Below are 20279 nucleotides of genomic sequence, written 5' to 3' on the forward strand. Positions count from 1 at the left end.
TTCAGAGTGCTGGACAGATTTGCCTTGGCCCTGTGAAGGATGTTGGCTGGAGCTGCAGGATGCACTGCAGCATCTTTGGGCTTTATAGGATGTGTACGTAATGACTTTTTTCTGGGCTGTACATGATGCTAAAAGCCTTCAGGCCTTGGCAGCTCCTGCTACTGTATCAGCTGGAGCTGGTCAGAGGTGTGCGGGGATCAGTGGCTCTTCCTCAGTATTCCTTTTCTTAGTTCAGGATGTGCTGCTTTGGGATGGAAGGTGCCCATATTTGGAGTCATGCTGTCTTTCGAAACGGGTAGTAAGCAGCAAAGGAAGCTTAATTCTGTGTTTGGTTTAAGTGCAACAGCCCATTCCAGTCCCTTGCCCATCAGGTGAATACAATGGTTGCTGTATCTCATCCAGGTAATGGGGCTGCCAGTTGGGAAGGGATTTCATAGACATCAGGGCTGGAAGGGACCTCGGGAGATCGAGTCCAGCCCCCTGCCCAAAGGGCAAGAAGTCAGCTGGGCTCATAGGATCCCAGCAAGATAAGCATCCAATTTACTCTTGAGGGTGTTCAATGTAGGTGCTTGAACCAGCTCCGATGGCAGACTGTTCCAGCCCTTGGGGGCTCGGACAGTAAAGAAATTCTTCCTTATGTTCAGCCTGAAGCGGTCTTGCAGGAGTTTGACCGTTTGACCTCGTCATCCCTTGGGGCTCTCTGGTGAACAGACGTTCCCCCAGATCCTGGTGGTCACCCCTGATAAACTTATAGGTGGCCATCAGATCACCCCTGAGCCTGCGCTTTTCCAGGCTAAAGAGTCCCGTGGCTCTCAGCCTGTCATCGTAAGATCTGTTTTCCTGACCGCTGATCATGCGCGTGGCTCTCCTCTGGACTCTCTCAAGCTTCTCCACATCCTTTTTGAATTGTGGAGCCCAAAACTGGACGCAGTACTCCAGCTGCGGCCTCACCAAGGCCGAGTACAAGGGGAGAATGACGTCCCGGGATTTGCTCGAGAAGCATCTATGGATGCAAGCCAGCATTTTGGTTGCTTTACTAGCTGCAGCATCGCATTGCAGGCTCATGTTCATCTTGTGATCAATGATGACCCCCAAGTCTCTTTCTTCTGTAGTGCTATCCAACGTAGCACTGCCGAGCCTATAAGGGTGCTGCAGGTTTTTCCTCCCAAGGTGGAGAATCTTGCATTTTTCGGTGTTAAACACCATCAGGTTTCTCATCTGCCCATTTGCTGAGCTTGTCCAGGTCAGCCTGGATCACCCACCTATCTTCTGGCGTGGATGCTTTGCCCCAAAGTTTGGTGTCATCAGCGAACTTGGCCAGTCTACTCCTGACTCCAGTGTCCACAGAGCAGAGCTCTTTTCTTCTGTATCACCCTCTGAAGTTCAGATAGCAATGGTGGTGGCTTTTTTCTGTTTGTTTTTGGGAGGTTGACTCTTTGCTGCTAGATAAGTCTCCATGATGTACTGCTGGAAAATTTGGAAGGTATCAAATGTTAGATGGCAACCGCTGATCTTTCCAGATCATGGTGTATTCACAAGAGGTCACCAGGGTCTTCAATATATACACCTAAGCAGGAATATGGAGGAGTGGAGGTAGCCCAGACCTTCCATCTGCCCTTTTAGGCCATTGAGGCGACAGTCTGGCCATTGGATCCCAAGTTCAGGTGTCCAGTTCTGGGCAACTACACTTCAAAGAAGATGTGGACAATTTTGAAAGGGTCCAGTGAAGGGCCACAAGAATGATTGAGGGCCTGGAGAATAAGCCTTATGAGGAAAGAAAAACTTTATGAGGATCTACGGATGTTCAGCCCAGGGAAGAGGAGACTGAGGGGGGACTTGGTGGTATGTAAGTGGTGAATGTCAGGAGCTGGGAGAAAAACTGTTTACTAAGGTGCCCTAGGGGAGGACAAGGAGCAATGGCCATAAACTGAAACCAACCTCTAACAATCTGGATGTAAAGAAGAACTTCTTTATGGTAAGGATGACCAGAATCTGGAATTGACTTCCCAAGGAGATGGTGCAGTCCCCAACCTTGGGAGTCTTCAAAAGGAGATGGGACTTTTGCTGGAATCATTTGATCTTGGCAGTATTCCTGCCTAGAGCAGGGGGGTTGGACTTAATGATCTTTCAAGGTCCATTCCAGCCCTTTAATTTCTATGATTCAGTGCCTTGTTGGCTATAGTTATATACACATCTGGGAATCAAACCCAGGTCTGCCACATGGTGCACAAGGGTTCTACCACTGAACTGCAGCAGCAGGTATCAAATGTTAAGTGAGTCAATAAAAGTAGATTTGGAGTCACCATTACAGGGGACGTTGGCCTCTAATTATCCTTGCCAAATCTGAAGACAATGCAGTAGATGCAGAAGTTAAAACAATACCCAGGGGAATTCTCTGAGACCAAAGAGTCTCCCTCATGAGCTGGAAAGCAGAAGTGCTGGATTGGTATGGGGCTAAGAGGAGCACTGCCCCCAGTCTAGCCTGTAGCTAGCTGTGCCGGACTCTGGAGGTCTGGGGGTAGCTGTACTAGTAGGTCATGCCAGATCCATCTCAAGTCTTTCAGTGACTCTTCCAGTTCTGGGAGGTAGGAGTAGCAGTTTAATGAGTGTAAAGGCAATTTTGTTCTCATTAAGAAAGTGAAGCTCTTGACCTGAAGTTGCCTTGTTTCGTCTCCTTCCGTCAGACTGCTGATGTCTGTGCTGGCAGGGTCTACGCAAGTAAGAGTGTGCTTGTAGAGCTTGATTGGGGGTGGGGAGGGGCCATGCAGCTTGCCACATTCAGATCGTGCGGAGTGAACTGAGGAGTGCTGTTAGCTCTGCCCCCCCATTGCTTGCATGACTCACCAAGGGAAGCAGCAGGTTGCTATGATACAGTTGGTTGTAGCAGTGTCTTTGCTCAGAGGAACCTAGGTCTCCTTCCCAGAAGGGAAGTTGCCCAGATTGGGAGGTAATGCCTTCATCTAGAAATCTTTACATAAACTGTGGGAACCAAAAAGTGTGAGGTGTGTGTAAGGGGCACTCTCATCTCAGCAGGGACGGGAAGGGAGGAATGGTGCAGACTCTTGCTTGTAGTGGGCACAGGCCTGCCCCCACAGGGTGCCAGAGGCTTATAAATAATCTATCCATATCCCTTAGGGGGGACTGGTTTCCTTGCAGGAAGGGTCCAGCCATCATGTGCATCACTGTCTTGATTGTGCCAGAGGTCAAGCTGCTTACTGGCACTGGGCAGGGGGCCTGAAAAATGGCTGTCTTGAGAAGTCTGGGCTCCGAGTCCCTTTCACCAGCAGTGCCGGATTCAGTGGGAACTGGGTCACCTCACTGTGCCATGGGGGTGGGGGCTGTTGCTGATGCCAAGTCTGCCGCTTGTACAAAAGCAGTTTCAGCCCAAAGCCAGACCAGGACTTTCCTGATCTTTGTGGCAGTGATCATGAGGTTTAAGCTGATTTCCTAATGTGCCAGGCTTCCTCCTCCTGTCCCAAGGAACCCATTGCTGATGCAGGAAACAGCTGCTTTCTGTGAGTAATGGGTGACTTTCCCACCAGGCATCCTTGGGGCAGGAGCTGGCTGGGTACATTGAGGTTTGTGGCAGTGGGGAGGATTTGGGCCACTTCCTTCTGCTCTGGGTTCTGGTTGCTTCTCCTCCTGGCTTGCCTGGTTAATTGGGAAGTTGTCTATACAGGGACTAGTGTCCCTGGTGACTCTTGGTGAGAGCTGATGGAACCATCAGGGAGCTCCATCTCCAGGAGACTGGCAGTAGCATCCCTCTTTGAGCAAGGGACTTTGCTGAACCAAACTGAACCTGATTTCTGACACATCATAGTGACCACAGCAGACTTACGGGTGCTCAGTGCTTCTGAAAATGGGGGTCACGTCATGCAGAGTTGGGCTCCTAGAAGCAGAGCCCCCTCAGGTTTTTGTGTCTTTAGGGAACGGATGGTGTCTGAGACTAAAGCAAGTGCTGTGAGGGTGGCGGGGACTGCTTCCTTTCCACTGTCCTCTCCTCACCTCCCCATGTCTTCTTTTTGCCAGGCCTCACTGTAGGGGCGATGTATTAAGGGCTTTACCTACAGGTGCCTAAATGGCATTTGTATAGCTGGGTAAGTGCCAAAAACTGCAGGAACACCGTTCAGATTCTATTTCTGTGGCAGAATAGGATCGCATGGGGGCATGCAAAACTGCCAGGAATAAAACTGAAGAGGATCATTTCCTGTTTTAGCCCAGTAGGTAAGTAATTTGGGCACTGGCCCAAAGAGCAGTAGACCCACATTCTAGGCCCTCCTTCGTGCAGAGGGCGTTTCAACTTGCATTTCTCACTCCTTTCAGCAAAGTGCTGTAGCCACCAACCTGTAGCCTGGGTACTGCCCAGAGCACCTTCCAGGCTGCCATTTGAAGTTGGGCCTCCTGGCTGTCCAGTGGGTGAGTCTGTGTGTCGTCAGGGGGAGACAGTCAAGGCAGCAAGATGTCTACTCTGGAAAGGCAGGGGCCTTGGGTTCTGGCCTGTCTCCAAAAGATTGTTAGCTCTTCGTATTTAATATTCATTGGATAACAAGTACTGCTATGGCTGCCCCTTCAGAAGAGAAGTTTCTTTCCCATTGGCCAGGACCATCTCGCTGAAACATGTTCTTTTTGGTTTATTTGCTTCTTCCTAGCCCCACATCTTCCCTTTTCTGGGTGCCTAGTGGGTAAGCTTCAAGAGAAGGTTAGAGGGTGCTCTGGGCAGCCTGTGGCTGTTCTGGGAAGTCGGAGAGAGGCAAGTTTAAAAACCCTCTCTGGGTGAAGTGAAACTAGAACCCAGGTCTCCTTCTCCTTGGGTAAATGTAATCGCTAAATGGTGGGAGGTTCTCCCCCCCACCCCCGCAAGCTTGTGGGTCTTCTGCGACTAATATTTTGGGATGTGTCTACCGTTACCTTCATGTGCATCCAGGTGATCCTGTTCCACCCTGGAGCTTATGTGGCTAGAGTGAGCACATGCAGAAGGGAGGCATAGGGCAAACAGATCTATACTAATGCAGACAGAAATGCAAACTATGCGAGGGCCAAAAACTGCAGCTACCCAGGGATGTAAATACCACTTAAGCAGGTGAAGGTGAAAGAGGGTTTAGCTCTGTGTAGGCATTAGATTCTTGTAGGGATTTTTTGGGTGTGGCATGTAATGTGTAGGCCCTTCCTAGCCTTTAATATTCACACCCTCATTGTTTGCTTAAGGCAGAGCATAAGGGGGCTGAAGGGAGCTACAATTTTAGTACTGGGTTTGCAGACCCGCCTAGGGCAGGACACTAAGATGGGCTGCAGTACCCACCTGGCTCCTTGCCCAGCTTTCTGGCTCTTGCTGACATGGTAGCTTGAGAAACTGCACTCTTGGACCCTGGACCTGCCAGCTTCTCTAGGCTCTGGATTTCTGACATGCAGCCCATGGCCTCACGAGAAGCTCTATCATACCAAGGACCACCTACAAGCAGATGGCCTCCATGTACAGCTCCTTTGGGGGTCACATCAGTGTTGGTGCTGAGGCAGGGCCCTGTTCTCTGTAGTCAGAAGGGATGCGTCCCTGGCCAGGGTTCCTTTATTCCCCTCTGGTCATCTTTAGAGTTGTGATGGCACCAGTAGGCTGCCTGTCTTATCTTGCAGTTGACCATCTGGGACAGGGGAGAGGATGTCCTCCCTCTGGTGCTGACGCAAGAAATGGCTTTCAGGAATTGGAAGATTTTGGTCAGGTTTGGGCTCCAGGGAGATGCAGGCTCTGCCAGTGGGATCATTCCTGCTGCTTTGGTCTCATTTTAGCCCCTCTCCGTTGCGAAGAGGGGTGTTTCAGTTGGAAGCAGGTTGATGCAGGGACTTTGCCTCCTTTGTCTGTCAAGCACCTTGCATGCTATTGGCATGATGCTCTAGCAGGGCTGCCCAGAGGCCTACATTCTAGCCCTGTATTGCAGATTTACTCTCTTAGCTGCTGGCATAGGAGGCAAACAAGGATTCCCCTGACAGAAACTCCTGCAGAGAATTAGCCTATTCTCCTTGCATGCACTGTTAAAGCAGATCCTTGCCCTTCCGGAAATGTAAACTGTCATCATCCATAATTCATTAGGCACTCAGCCCTATCAAGGAGCCATTTGACAGCAGGGCTGGGTGCTCTGGCTCCCTCCCGCAGGGTGGGAAAGCAGTGGCCCAGAGCATTCCCAAGGGGCCATCACCAGGAAGCACGTCCTGTTTCCTCACCCCTGGGATAGGCGATTTCTTTCGGTCAAAAAGGCAAAAAATATGTGAATTGAACAAGGGCTGCAGTGTCTCTGCTTCCCCCTTTCATAAATAAACATCTGTTTCTCATCCCTCCAGGAAGTTTAAGCCATCATAAAGCCAAATATAAAACTGAAATAGTGTTTTTAAGTAGCAGTAAGCTGATTGCTCCATTACTGTTTACTGAGGCATTTACAATCACACACACAATGCGCTTCATATAAAAACATTATGGGACAGTGACTTTAATGCCTGAGATTTGCATTAAAGGTAGTGTGTGCTCATAACAGTGCAGGATTCAGACTGTGGGCATCATGCCAGCTCATGGAGAAATCGGGCAGAATACAGAATCATACCCCTCTAATTTTATGACCTGTTCTCTGAATGCTGACGCATCTTTTATGTACAAAAAATGGAGATCTGACTTTTTTTTTTTTTCCCCAACATAAATCCAGAGCACAGGGCATTTTTTTTTTTCTCCCCCCCCCCTTTTACCCCCACAGGTCTTAACTTCTCTCACCCCTTAAGGGCCAGTTTCACCACATGAGAGGAGAGGTATGTGTGCAAGTGTTACAGCTATTTAAGTCTAGCTGAGGTGTCACATCAGTGAGAGTGTTTGTATGCTGCATTTAAAGCCCACACAGCTAAAGCAGCCAGTGCAGCTTCTGTCTCCCACTCCCCATCTTCTCTTGGCTATGCCTTCCAGCCATTAGCACAACAGTAATTGCTTGACAAATAATTGGGGACATTTTTGAATATGTGAGTCACTGTGGCTTACTCACAGGCTCTCCAGGCACTTCCTCACCCTGTTGGGCTAGCATGTACCAAGAGCACAGCATCCTTCCCTCTTGCTGCCAGATACTTGCCAGGGAGGAAGGAGCACAAGCTTGCCCAATTTTCCTTCACTGAAAGAAGTTTGGGGTTAAATCTAAGGACACCACGACCAAAGCTTTTGACTTCCACACCTAAGTCCAGTGGGGCAAATTTTCGGAGGCTTTAACTCTGACTTCAATAGAGCATCGCCGCCAGGGAGCTTGGCCCCTAAGTTCCCTCATCCTGGGCTAAAGTGGGTGTGTGTGTCTGCTTTAGGATGTTATGGGTGGCTCTGAGGCACTGCTGGAGGGGATCTCCTAGTATAGTTTCAGCTCCTTCCCTGTAGCATTGCTGCTGTTGCTGCTACTGCTGTCTCTAGGTCTATCCCACAGCTCAGTGGCTGGAACTCCCTGTATATCTCCCTTCACGCATGACTGGAGAGAGGATTTTTGGGCTAGCCTGTCATCTCTTCTGGTTGGGGGCTAGTATGTGGTAGGTATTTATCTTGTGTGTACCTGTGTACATGCTGCCCCAGGGAGCTAGCACCGGCGCGTGAATGATGGCATCCAGAGATCTTCAGGAAAGTAGATTTGCTTGTGCTGTGTAAAGCTGCTCAGCCCTGGGGAGTTCTCTCTGATGCAGAAGCATGAGGGATGGTGTTGGGGGTGCAAGACACTGGGCTCTGGCAGAGCTCTAGGAAAGCTTGGGGTGGTACAGGAGCATCTGTTTCTCTATGCACCCCTTATTTTTGGCTTGTTTGGGACCCTGGAGTGCTGTGCATGAGCTCTGCTGAACAGGACAGTGGAGAGTTCATCTGGGAGTGGCAGACTTGCTAAAAGGTGGGTGGGGGGCTGCCAGATCAGCATGTGATCCTGGTGTCTGTAAATGAACATCTTTGCAGAGCTTGCTGTGATTTAGGGGCATATGGAGCTTCATTAACTTGTGCCTCCATGTCTTAAGCTACAGATGCAGGCACAGCTCTGCAAGTGGAGTGTATAGCACCCCTCACCCTGCTTCTGAAACCCAGGAAGGATTGAAGGCTCTGTGTGCAGTAAAGATCATTGCCTCTTCCTTCAGCATAAACCAGGTCTTGCTGGGGAGGGGCAAACCAGGAGCGCAAAGAGCAGGTTTAGCAGCACAGGCTATTTTGAGGGTGAAATCTAGCTGGTCCTCCAGAGACGGGGTGGGGTGAATGTGACACTGGTTGGGTGCTGGACTGTGGAGCAGCTTCTAACTAGATCGACATCACAGTGATGCCATTTCCAGTTCCTATGGGCATCTGGCAGAGCTAACAGGCTACGGGCTTTGCCCCAGGCCAGAAACACCTTGCCAGCCTCATTTTGGCATCACTGGGTATCTTTCCAACCCTCTGCTGATGGCTGTCTTACCTTTTTTGCAGGCTCTGCCTACTATGACAACGTCCGCCCCTTGGCCTACCCTGATTCGGATGCTGTGCTCATCTGCTTTGACATCAGTCGCCCAGAGACGCTGGACAGCGTGCTCAAGAAGGTCTGTGTCTTGTGTTCGCTAACCAGTGATGTGGGGCTTCTCTGCTGCAGTCTGCAATGGCTGAGCCCAGGGGTTTGCTGCTCCCCTAGGGACTGCTACCTTATGATGATGCAGTAGGCCATGATTTGTGGTAAGGCATTCAGCACTGGCAAACCTTTGGCTCTGAATCCACATCAGCCTTGGCTGTGGTCTGGTATAAACCCAGAGCACTGCCCACCTTTCTGCTTGCTGGGGTCATGCCAAATATCCCTGGGCACCTTTGTTTTCCCTCACAGCTGTAAAAGGATCTTTTCTACCTGATACCTGAGCCCTCTGGGGGGAGTAGCCTCTGCTGTGAGGCAGTGAGTTAAGGGTTGTGATGAAAGAGAACTTGAAAGAAACCTATTATGAGGCAGTGGGGTCCTCTGGTATGAGCTTGGGCAGCATGTGTTATAGGCAGGCAGGGGCAGCTTTTCTCATGGTATCTCTGGGTAGTGGCCTCTCTCCCCTCCGCTTTTTTGAGGCAGCTGTCTGCCATCCACCTGGGGCCAAGTCAACACTGGGCTTGTGGGGAATTCAAAAGTTTGGCAACTACCCCCTCCATGCTACATCCCTTCAAGCTGCCATCACTCCTGAAGGTGATGGGTCTCTGCTCCCCAGGGCCAGGCTGCCAGTGGTTTGCTTTGTATTTCCTGACTCCACCAGGGCAAAACTGGACTTGTGCATGGGCTCTTGGCAGCATCCAGTGATTGGAGCCCTAGGCTCTAACAGGCTCTTTTTTGCCCTGTAGCAGCAGTCCAGAAAGGTCACCCAGCAGGCTAGGAACAGGGCCCAGCTCTTCAAGCTGTCAGTCTAGTGTCTGCTCCCCCACATCCTAGAGTGACAGGACTGTGACTTCCTGAGGTACAGGTTCCCAACCCAGAGGCACCCACATACCATGATGAGGACTGCAGGATAAGAACAAGGCTGGGGAGAGAGGCAGGACAGTTACCAGAGCCAGTGTGACTGAATGAAAGGACTTGCTGCAGCCAGCTTGTCCCTGGACTGTAGCAGAAAGGGAGACCTTTTCACAGTGGAAGACTTTGTGAATAGTGCATTTCATTGAGGTGTGAATATGAATGTGGGTCTGTGTGAGGCAGTCTTTTAGTGATGGCCTTGGAAAGCACTGTGGTTGGAGCTCCCATTAGCATGACCATTAACCAGCTACCACAGAACTCTTGCCAATACAGTTGGGACATGGCTCCTGGCACCTGTTTCCTTGTAGAGGAGTGTTTGTCAGTTGGCTCTGTCCCCCTTGTTTTCATGTCAGCGTTGTGGAGAGGGCAATGGTTTGCTCACTGCAGGCTGATGACAGAGACCATTAAAGGTGACCTCAGGTTTCAGGCCTGTGTGCATTAGCATCATCCCAAGCCAGGAGGCATAGGTCACAAGTCAGTGCCTTGGGGCTCAGATTCTGCTGCTGGCCCTTGGGAATGTACATCTAAGCTCACTAGTCAGGCCTTTGCTCGGCTGTGAATTGCTTGAAGTGTAATTCGGTACTCGCAGCAAAGCTATTCTGCACAGCTGGTGGATGTTCCAGCCTGGGACGTGGTATCTCAGGCTAGCATCCCAATTGGTTTGACAGTGCTGAGCAGCATGAAGGTGGAAGGCTACCTAGGAGAATCCGCAGTGCAGAAGGGAGGATGCTGAAGTCCTTTTCATAGGTTGGCACTGACCCCAACAACCCTGAATGCTGCTTCTGGGTATCATGCTGCTGGAGCTGCCTCCTTTCTGGTGGGCTGTGAAATCCATCTCCTGATTTTTATTTACGGTCCCTGACAACCCCAGGGCGTCTTGGATAACTCCAGTGCTCTGACAAATGTGTGCAACCTGCTGAAGCTCCTTCTGTACCTGCTGATGAGTTCTCACCACTGTGAGGTATTGGTAAATAGCTGCTGAATTGTATTGGGGTGGGGAGATGGGGTGAGCTGGCTCAGATCCTTTTGTTTGGCAGAGTGCTTTGGGAGTCTGGGGAGTGAAAGGTATGACAGAGCCCTAAGCCAGGGCTCTTGAGCTGGTGGCTGATGGGCTACATGAAGTAAGTGAGTAACTCGCAGCCCACAGGCTCCTGGCCAGGTGCTGGTCTGCTGCTGCTGCTGTGATCACCACCACCCCCTCCCTCCTCTGGCTTCCATTTCTTGCCCTGGTCTCTGGTGGGGGGGAATGACCATATGGTATGTGTCCCAGGGATCCTCTGAAATTGGACAACCATGACCTAAACAGTTGCTGTTGTTGCCCTTGCCAGTCAGTCCAGGCTGTAGGACTGGGTCAGGTTCTGCCTCTGAATAAGTCACACTGTAGTTCCTGACCCTGCACCCCTGCCCAGATTTTACCAACTGCTTAGCTGAACTAGATACCTTTTTGTTTTAGTGCATCCTGCTGGGAGGGTGTGTTGGGAAGTTAGGCTAGGGCTGGGATGCCCTGGTTTGGGGGACAAAGACCCCTTCAGACCTGCAGTCAGTGTTGTAGCGATGGAATCCAAGTTGCTCCCTGCATTTGGCTCTGGCTAGTAGGAGAGTGGCAGACTGCATGTGGCCATTGCCCAGCTTTGGATTCTGCAGAACAACCGTATGAGCAAACTGTTTGCGCCTTAATGAGCAGCAAACCACCCATAATTAGTGAGAACTGCGACTTATCTGTGAGTGTTTCCGCAGACATTCCGTATATGAGAATTTGCACTGCTAAGCGCAAGCTTTTCCCTGTGCAGCCTTCCCAGATGCTTCAAATACTATTAGGCAATGGCTTTTTGATATGGTGACTTAAAATAAACCCTAAATCACAAGGGATTTCTTAAGTACCTCTGAGTAGCTGCCTCACTACTTTTGGCACAGGTTTACAGCTGCCAGAGGTGAGGAAAATTCCTAAGGCACAGTGAAGTGGAAATGGGGTTTAGCTTTTGATATCAAATGAAGAAGGAGAATAAAGCTGCCTATTCCAGCCGTGGGCCAAGATGCTAATTCAGCAGAGGGAGTCTTTATCATCGTTGCCTGTCTGATGCCTAGGATGCAAAATCAGAACTGGCTTTTGATTCATAGAATCGTAGTTTTATATAAACAGCACGTAGCAGTGAGGGGGAAGGAGCCACCTGAGAGAATCCAAACAAACAGCTTTCCAGTTGATACAAACTCGGCTTTCATGGGGTGATGCCTTCATCCTGGCAGGATTGGTGGCACATGTCTCTGCCTTGCATCTAAAGCAAACTCTAGGGCAGAATTGGGCCCCTTTCTCTACTGTGCAGGGACTGCAGCTCATTATAGCCAAAAAGGCTCAACTTAGACAGCCTTTTGAAGACCCAGATCTGCACACTAGGCTGTTTTTCTATAGTGAAGCCCAAAACAGGGCCCTGAGTGGGAGATTTGGCAGCTTAGGCTTAGCAGGTGTGGAAGGTGGACCTGGAACAGGCAAATGGAAAGCTTCCTCTTCTTGGACATGATGATTCTTGCCACTGCCTGTAACAATAAAGTGCTCTGGTAAGCTAGCCACCTTTTCAGACACCTGTTGCCTTGCACAGAGAAGATGCACCCTCTCTAGTGGTGGGTATCTTGGCCTCTAACACCTGCTCTCCCAGGCTTCTCCCCCTGGGGGCTTCTGTATGTTCAGAGGTCAAAGCCACCTGTCCCTGTGTCTCCCTGTGCTGAGCTGTTTGTAGGGTGTACATAGGTGGGGGGGCTGTAACACAAAGTGAGGAAGAGGGTCTGCTCTGGCCCACCCAGCTTCAGCCAGTCCAGATGAAATCTTCCTGACTCTCTCTTATCTTGGGGCTCTGACCACTTGTCACTTAGATTCCGGTTGCTTCCTCCCTCTGGAGAACTGGGGGTGCTGGGCTCTGCCCCTGGGCAGGATGAGAGCTGTGCCAGCTGCCTCCAGGATCTGGTAGCCTGATTCCAAATTAAACATCCAGGCAGACCTTCCCCAGCACTGATTGCAGGTGGGAACTGCAATTGGTCCAGTGATGTTGGGCCCAGCTTCCGTGGGTGGAAAAGCTGGATTCTCAGGGGAGGTCAGCCAGGGCCATGCTGGCTTGGCCACTCTTGAGGGGGCTGGAACCAAGCTGGGAAATGCTAAAAGAGCAGCAGAGCCTGTTTCTGAACATGATTGTCAGTGACTGCTTCAGGAGGGCTTAGGGCTACTGTGTGCTGGTGAGCACTGCCCAGGCCCATGTTTGGTAACCCTCTGGCCCATCAGTGACCTTACTAGTCAGCCTGGAGGAGCAACCCTCAGTGTTTCTGAGCATTCTCTCCCTGGGGTTAGGTCTGGACATGGGACTGAGAGTGCTTTGGGCTGGAGGGTGCTGGCTCTCGTAGGGCAGCAAGGAGCGTGTGAGGATGCTTTTACCCTTCTCTCCCTTTCCTACCTGCCACACACAAGTCGGCCATGGGCCTGGCTGCTGTTCCATGTTGTCTTCAGAGTATGGGGACTGAGTGGGACTGGTGCTGGTAGGAGGGCTAGTCACCACAGATGGCTGGGTATGCAAGCTTCTGAACTCCCAACAGCATTTTGCAGGTGGATTGGCAAGTGGCATGGCACCTTGATGTGCAACCTGCAGGAGTCTGGGCCCTTCCATGGGAGCACAGCACTGTTGAAGGAGACTGTGTCCCTCTGGTACTGACACAGAGTAAGCAGCTGACAGTCCTGGCAGAAGTGAGGCACTCAGAGAGAACTGTTTGCTCAGGGCCCTGAGGGAAATTTGCCAAGATGAAGAATGAAAAGGAATGAAGAGAAGTTAGACAGCCAGCTGAAAGCAGCACTCCATCCCGGTGGGTTGTGATGCCCAATATGGAGCCCTGGAGGGTCTCTTGTTTTATAAAAGAAGATGAAACAGCCAGTTCCCAAAGCTCCACACCTAGCTGCTGTCTGTGCTGACCCTGCCCTGGGATGCAAGTTATGCTGCAAAACCTCCTGGCATGGACTGTTATGGTAGTTGGAGCAGGTGGGGTGGGAGAGGCTGGGAGCCAGAACTCCTGGGTTCTGTACTTGGCTGTGGGAGGGCAGTGGAGTCTAATGGATTAGGGTGGGGGAACTATGAGAGCTCTGCAAGAGTAGTGGGGCTGAGGCTGGAGCTGGGTACGGTGCAATACGGGAGACTGGGTTCTGTTGCTGGCTCTGAGAGAGCAGCAGAGCTGGCAGGTGCTGTGCACTATGAAGGAGCATGCTCATTCTGTAGCCCTGACTCTCCCTCTGTGACTGATCCCTGTGTTGGGTGTTGTCTGGCCTGGAAGGGGCTGGACCCAAAGGTTGAGATTCTGCAAATGCCTCTTGCTGACTTGGGGATATTCCCTGTTCCACCCTTGTCACAAGGGGAGGGCGGAGCATTTAGCTGCCCTTGATGAGGGTGATATAAGCTGGTGCTGAGCCCCTGCCTATTGTACTCTTTCCCGCAGTGGCAAGGGGAGACCCAGGAGTTCTGCCCCAATGCGAAGATTGTGCTGGTTGGCTGCAAGCTGGACATGCGGACAGATCTGAACACCCTGCGGGAGCTCTCCAAGCAGCGCCTCATCCCTGTCACACATGAGCAGGTGAATCCCATGTCATGGGAGTGAATCTCAGTTTTGTCTTGCGATTGTGGGAGGGAACAGAGAGGGGGAAGGAGGGTCAGCATGTTTGCTTCAAACCCCACCAGTGAGAGGAAGCTGGGCTGCTCAAAGGCAGCTGGCTCGGCTCCCGAGCCCTGGACTGGAAATGACCCTTTTATTTCTCCCCTCCTTATCTGAAGACTGGTTTGGCCTTGGCCCACAGGACTGATTTGGAGCAAGCAGGTGGCTCCCACTCATGGATGCACTCCTCTGTGCCCTTGGAGAGCTTGGCATATTCTTAGCACTCGCTGAATATTCACTGCATGGGCCTCTCCCAGAGCTGCTACTGCTGCTGTGTGCAGGTGTCACTTCCTAGTTCACAGCTAGCAGCTAAAATTACCTTCCTAGACAAGGATGGAGCTGCTTGATCTCGCATGTGAAGTAGGAGGGTGGGGAGTGGGGAAGGGCTTGGTATGGGGAGGGAACTTCCAGGGTGGGCTGCTGCTAGGGCAGGAACGGCTTTCTCCAGGTCTTGATGAGGCCTCCATCAGCTCCCCAGATGCAGCTGGCATTGGGGAGGACTTAGTTGGCTTGGCTGCAGCAGCCTCAAGGGAGTGACAGCTGCAGGCATATGCTTCTGTTGATGATGGGTGCAGAGCCATCAGGTTGAAGGCCACTACTGGAGCATTGCCAGGTTTTGTGGGTTTCTGAGCACGAGCAAAAGACCTTGGCATGGAGCAACTTATGCACAAGATCCAGGAGGACCAGGGCTAGGATTCACTCTTTCTCAGCACCTGCCAGCCTGCCTCCAGTGGCTGGAAGAAGTGCACAAGACTTGCCCTTGGGTCTATTGTGCCATCAGCCCCTCAGTGGGTGTTTTATATATGTGCATTAGGAGTTGGAGCGGGGGAAGAGTAGGGGGACACTTTTTTTTTAATTGGAGTGTCTCCGAGAGCCGTTTTTATTAAAGCACCCAATGCATCACATGTATTGGTGTCCCCACACTGAAAAATGGCAGTGGGGATGCTTTAACTATAGCTCATTCAGCAAGCTTTAATTAAAGTGCCCTCACTGCCATTTTTCAGCATACGGACACTGGAGTCTGCTGGAGAACAGTAATTTGCCACACTCTAGCAGACTCAGGTAATCCAGTCTGCTCCAATGTACTGTAATTACAGCACATCAGAGCAGCCTTACTGCACATGTATAGGCGCCCAATAAGTCCATGCCCTAGGCATAGCACATCGCCCCAGAGCCTGCAGGAATCTTATCTGTGAAAGGAGGTAGCCTTGCCTTGTGATGCTGATGCACAAACCCTAATTCCCTCTCCAGGTTGCTGCTGTCTGTTCTGTGAGATGCAGGGGCCTGTGAATGGGCTCAGAATGGGAGCTGTGGCACGGTCACTGAGAGGGGACAATCAAACCAGCCAGGCTCAGTGACTGCATTGGGATGAAAGCCCCAACAGTGCAGCTGATGCCTGTAAAGGGGCCAGCAAAATGCCAAGCCTCATTTGAAAACTGTTAAATCAATTTTTACTCTATTTGGTTTAAGTGATGCTATTTAAACCAAGGGATGTGCATTTCTGTACAAGAGCAACTCCTTTCAGTTCATCTCAGACCAGTTCCTAAATGACTCAGACTAACCTGAAATTGGCTTGGTTGGAAGTGAACTTAATGTGTCCACACAAGAGCGTGTCTTTCTCTGCCTTGCATGGTTTAAAGTCCTGCCTGTGTTGTTAAGCTGGTACAATTCTCTACATAGCCTGGGGTTTGGCACTTGCACTCCACTGTAGGCTTCATTCCTTCATGCTGGGATGTGGTGTGTATTGACAGCAGCTGTTTCTCAGTCATGGCGAGCCTTCTGGGATCCCTGGTGGTGCTACCACGCTGTCCCTACTCCCTGTATGCTGACATGTGTTCCCTGTTTGTAGCACTGCAGCATCAGCTTACAGGGGAGAGGAGTATTGATATGGTTCACATGTTCTGTTGCCAGTTGCCTGCTCAGAGGATATAGTGCTTGAGCAAAGGAGGATAATTGCACCAGGGCGTCAGTGGCATGAGTTCCCTATGACAATTGGAGCCTCCCAGAGCCTTTTCTTGTGCCAGGGCTTTTACATGTGAAGGAACAGATGTCTGGTTGCATGACGCTACGGCAGTGTGGTCTCTGGGTCTCTATACATACCGTTAAGAATGGGTGCCCTCTGCCCTAGGCCTGTCAGGAGCAATGAGCTTGCCTGGGACGTGGGATTGCTGGGGTCAGTGCCTGTCTGCCACTGGCTCTCCAAATGACGTTGGGCAAGTTGCCAGATCTCTCTGGGCCTTGGTTGCTTACCTCTGCAGTAAAGGTGACAATCCTGTTATTTGTCAGACCCAGGTGCTATGTGCTTTCGCTGCACAGCAAGACCTGCTCTTGGACCCAGCTTCTATGAGCTGCTGGAATGGTGGTCCCTGGCAGTGATGACATGTGAGCACAAGAACAGATCTCCTGGATGGGCAGCCCTACAGGCAGCCAGGATAAGTGGGTGGGGAGAGGGGCATGGTTCTGCCATGGGAGTGAATGTTCTTCCTGGAGTTGGTAGCTGGGGACAAAGAGACTAAAACCTGTGAGGAACGGGCAATGGCTGGGAGTGTTCTCTTTTCTCCCGACTCCACCTTGCTCTGTAGTTTTAGATGCCCTGTTCCTCAAACACGGTTAGCAATGACGGTTCTTTTTCCCAGTCCCCTGGAGTCTGAGGGCCTCTGACTTCTGCTGTGAGAGCAGGCCAGCCCATGGATGAGCAGTTTTGTCCCTGCAGTGTGAGCAGTTAAGCCTACATTGCTGGATAAAGGGTGGACATGGTGCTGTGGGGTCTGTTCACACGCTGCCTCGGTGCAAGCTCCATGAAGTACACAGCTCTAGTACATGGAGCAGGAGTGTCTTGTCTAACCTCTGTACATTTGTAACTCCAGGTAGAAGAGGCTGCGCTGTGCTCAGAGGTTCACAGTTGTAATGACTGACAAGCTTTTGGCGTGGGAAAGGACAGCCGAGGGATGAGAAGAGAGATGCATTTCCCCCTGCATCCCTAGAAAGAGGCCTGCTTTCCTTTCATTAGTCTCATTCTGCCTGCATCTGAGAGAGCAGCAAATAGGCACCTGGCATCAGCATTTTTGGCACCTGGCAGTGCTGTCTCCCCCAGCAGCCATGCTAGCATCTGACTCTCATGCGCTCTTTCGTTTTGAAGAGGTGATAAATAAACATCATGTGTTCACGGCTCCCCACTGTGCTGCACTGACTGAGCTCCATCGCCAGCACAGGCAGAGGTTAATGTGATGCGAGAGGATGCCATAATCAGACTGCTGACATTTTAACACCTCTCTTTCCTTCTTTCCCCCCCTTCCCTGGCTCTCAGGGCAGCATGTTGGCGCGGCAGATCGGGGCAGTGGCTTACGTCGAGTGCTCCTCCAAGGTCTCGGAGAACAGCGTGCGTGATGTTTTCCATGTGACCACGCTGGCTTCGGTCAACAGGATGCACAAGAACCTGAAGCGCAGCAACTCCAAGCGGGGACTGAAGCGGGTCTCTCAGATGCCCGGCAGGACGGACTTGTTGAATGACACAGAGATCAGGAAAGACCGAGCCAAAAGCTGCTCCATTATGTGAAAAATGGGCTGTAAATAATGTGTGTGTTTGTTCATTTTGTACAGTAACTGGCCTAGACTAGGGCATGGTGCTGGTGTCTCAAGCCAACCTGCCTCTCCAAGGCCTTTCCTTCCATCTCTAGGTCAGATAAAAGGCCCTCATTGCAAACCAGGGTGCATCTGTCACACTCCCACCATGGAGACTTCTGGATCAGCTGTTGCTGTGCTGATTGCTAGGGGTAAAGGAGCCACTGGCAAAGGAATATTCAAGTGCTGGAAAGTATGTGATTTAGGAAAAGCAATGAGGGGCATGAGTCTGTGTGTGTGCCTCTCTTCTATACATGTAGCCTCCCCCATGTGTCTGCAGCTACAGATGTGCATGCTAGTGTGTGTGTGCATATTCTGTCATGCACATTGGGGAGAGGTTGGGACACTTGGAAAGGAGGGTTGGGAAGTAGGTGGTACTGCCAGTGGCTGTATGTGACTTAGGGGGGCAAAAAAATATTCCAATTACCTTTTTAGGAGGACAAGCATCAGGTAAGTCGGCATTGGCCCAAACTAGCAGAGCACCCACTAAAAGGTGACTGGCTCTGGCAGGGTCACCACAGAAAGTGGGGTGGAGGTGGCCTTGCTCAAAGTGCTTGGAAAGGAAGGTTCTCTGGGATATCTTTAACACAGTGCGACATCAGGATAGTCAGCCCCTGGCAGAGGACACAGATTGCTTGTCATATCAAAACACAATACTCTGTCAACAATGGTGATATAAGGGTGGGTAGGAAAGAGCAGTTTTTGGTAACTCTATCCTGTAAATTTTGGTTCCTTTGAACAAGCAGGTGCTATGCAGGAGTGTCACTGCACCGATTACCAGGCTAGTAACCAGACTGCTCCCAGCTAGGAGCAGCCGTACCCACCAGATGCCCAGTTTCTGATAAGGCAAACTGCAGTAACTATCCAAATCTGGTTCTCCAACCATTTCCTGCCCAGGTCATGTTGCATGGTGCCTGTGTGTGTCTGGCTTGAATAAACAGAAAGCAAACTTGTGCCTAGTCTCCACTGCAACAGCAGGAAGGCTGGAGTTCCCCTCCCCACTCACCATGCTGTAAAAGGCCTGCTATCACCACCTCTCATTGCTTCTAATACTGCCTTTTCTAATGCCTCTGACTACAGTCTTAACCCAGACTCTGTCAAATAGACACTTTAAGGAATAACCTGTTCCATTTTCTGGGCCCAGCTGTGTCAGGAGGCTACAGGAACCTAATAAACAACATCAGTGCACAATGGGCAGAGCTTGGCTTTGTTTCTTTTATGTAAATGTAGCAGATGTTGGGCCCTATTCCTTCTTTTATTCCTGCCTGCAAATGGAAATAGTCACTGACTTTTTGGCTCCTACACACCTGCCTTGACTGGGAGAAGGACTTCACTCAAGTGCAGGAGGCTGGGTCAGGGACTAGAGCAGGGGCAAGCAAAGTCCAGCCCGCAGGCTGGATCAGACCCACAGTGGACTCCATTTCCCAGCAGCCCCTGTCCATGTCACTGCAGCCAGTTTCCATGGAAACCCCAGTAGCAGCAGTGTCATGACAGCACAGGACCAGGGTTTCCAGGAAGACGGTCCCAGCAGTGCTGGCAGGGTGCACAGCTGGGTGGGGAGTTGCTCCAAGACTGGATCTGAGTGGAGATCTGAACCAGAGTTGCAAGCCTGTACCCTGCTCACTGGCCCATCCTTTCTGCTGGCATCAGCAGCCCTGCATTGCAGGGAAGGAAAGCAGCACAGAGAAGGGAGTAACACCCATGCTTACACAGCATAGTGGAGTTGGTGGCAGAGCCAGCACTCAAAGTTGTCTTCAAGTCCTAGTGCCTGCTGTAAGGACAGGACTAGGTTTTGAGACTGCTGTAAGGCCAGTGAGGCTATGGGGGAGCAACCTGTAGTACAAAGTGGGATCCAAGGGAGAATGGGGCAATAGGCAGCAAAGGGTTTTTGCCCTTGTGATTATGCTTATAAGTACAGCATAGTAGCAGTAACATTTGTGGCTGTGAGAGCCCATCTTATTCAGTCTGACTTCCCTGGCACAGGCTGGTATTAAGCATAATAACTATAATTTGACTGAAAAAAAAACAAACAAAACCCCAAACAAGTCTGGAGTTGAAATCATGAATAACTAGAGACACTCCCCTCCCCTGGGATTTTGTTCCTGCAGTAGTCAATCACCCTCACACTGGAAAAACCCTGCCTTGTTTTCAACTTTACTTGTGCCTGGCTTCAGCTTCCAATCCCTGGTCCTTGTTTTGTGTTTTTCTACTATAGTGAGGAGCCCTTAGGACCTGATGCTCTCTCCTGGAGAAAGTACAGGTAGTCCTCGACTTACAACATTTCGCACTTACAAAGTTTATAAATTCATACCCTGTTTCAACTTTATGACATCAGTTACGACTTTACAATGCTTGATCTGATGCAACACTATGCCAGCCAACAAGTTCACTGTGTTTCTTATCTCCCTGGAGAACATCTGTCCAAACTTCCTTGGACGTTTTCTTTAATAAAGCAGACAAGACTGCAGAAAAACCTCCAGCCAAGACTCCTGA

At 50.8% G+C, this 20279-nt stretch overlaps 1 protein-coding gene across 1 annotated transcript in view; it reads left to right on the forward strand.

The window, feature by feature from the left end:
• RND2 (Rho family GTPase 2) overlaps window positions 1-18979 on the forward strand; it is a 38873-nt gene extending 19894 nt beyond the window's left edge. The window contains exons 3-5 of the mRNA XM_090044074.1: window positions 8444-8553; window positions 13953-14087; window positions 17473-18979. Coding sequence (XP_089900200.1) covers window positions 8444-8553; window positions 13953-14087; window positions 17473-17721 — 494 coding nt within the window. The 3' untranslated portion in view covers window positions 17722-18979. The remainder of the gene's footprint in view (window positions 1-8443; window positions 8554-13952; window positions 14088-17472) is intronic.
• Window positions 18980-20279: the final 1300 nt, after the last annotated feature.

Source organism: Crocodylus siamensis, chromosome 4, assembly GCF_052110815.1.
Source record: "Crocodylus siamensis isolate JL-2025a chromosome 4, ASM5211081v1, whole genome shotgun sequence".
Classification (NCBI taxonomy): domain Eukaryota; kingdom Metazoa; phylum Chordata; order Crocodylia; family Crocodylidae; genus Crocodylus; species Crocodylus siamensis.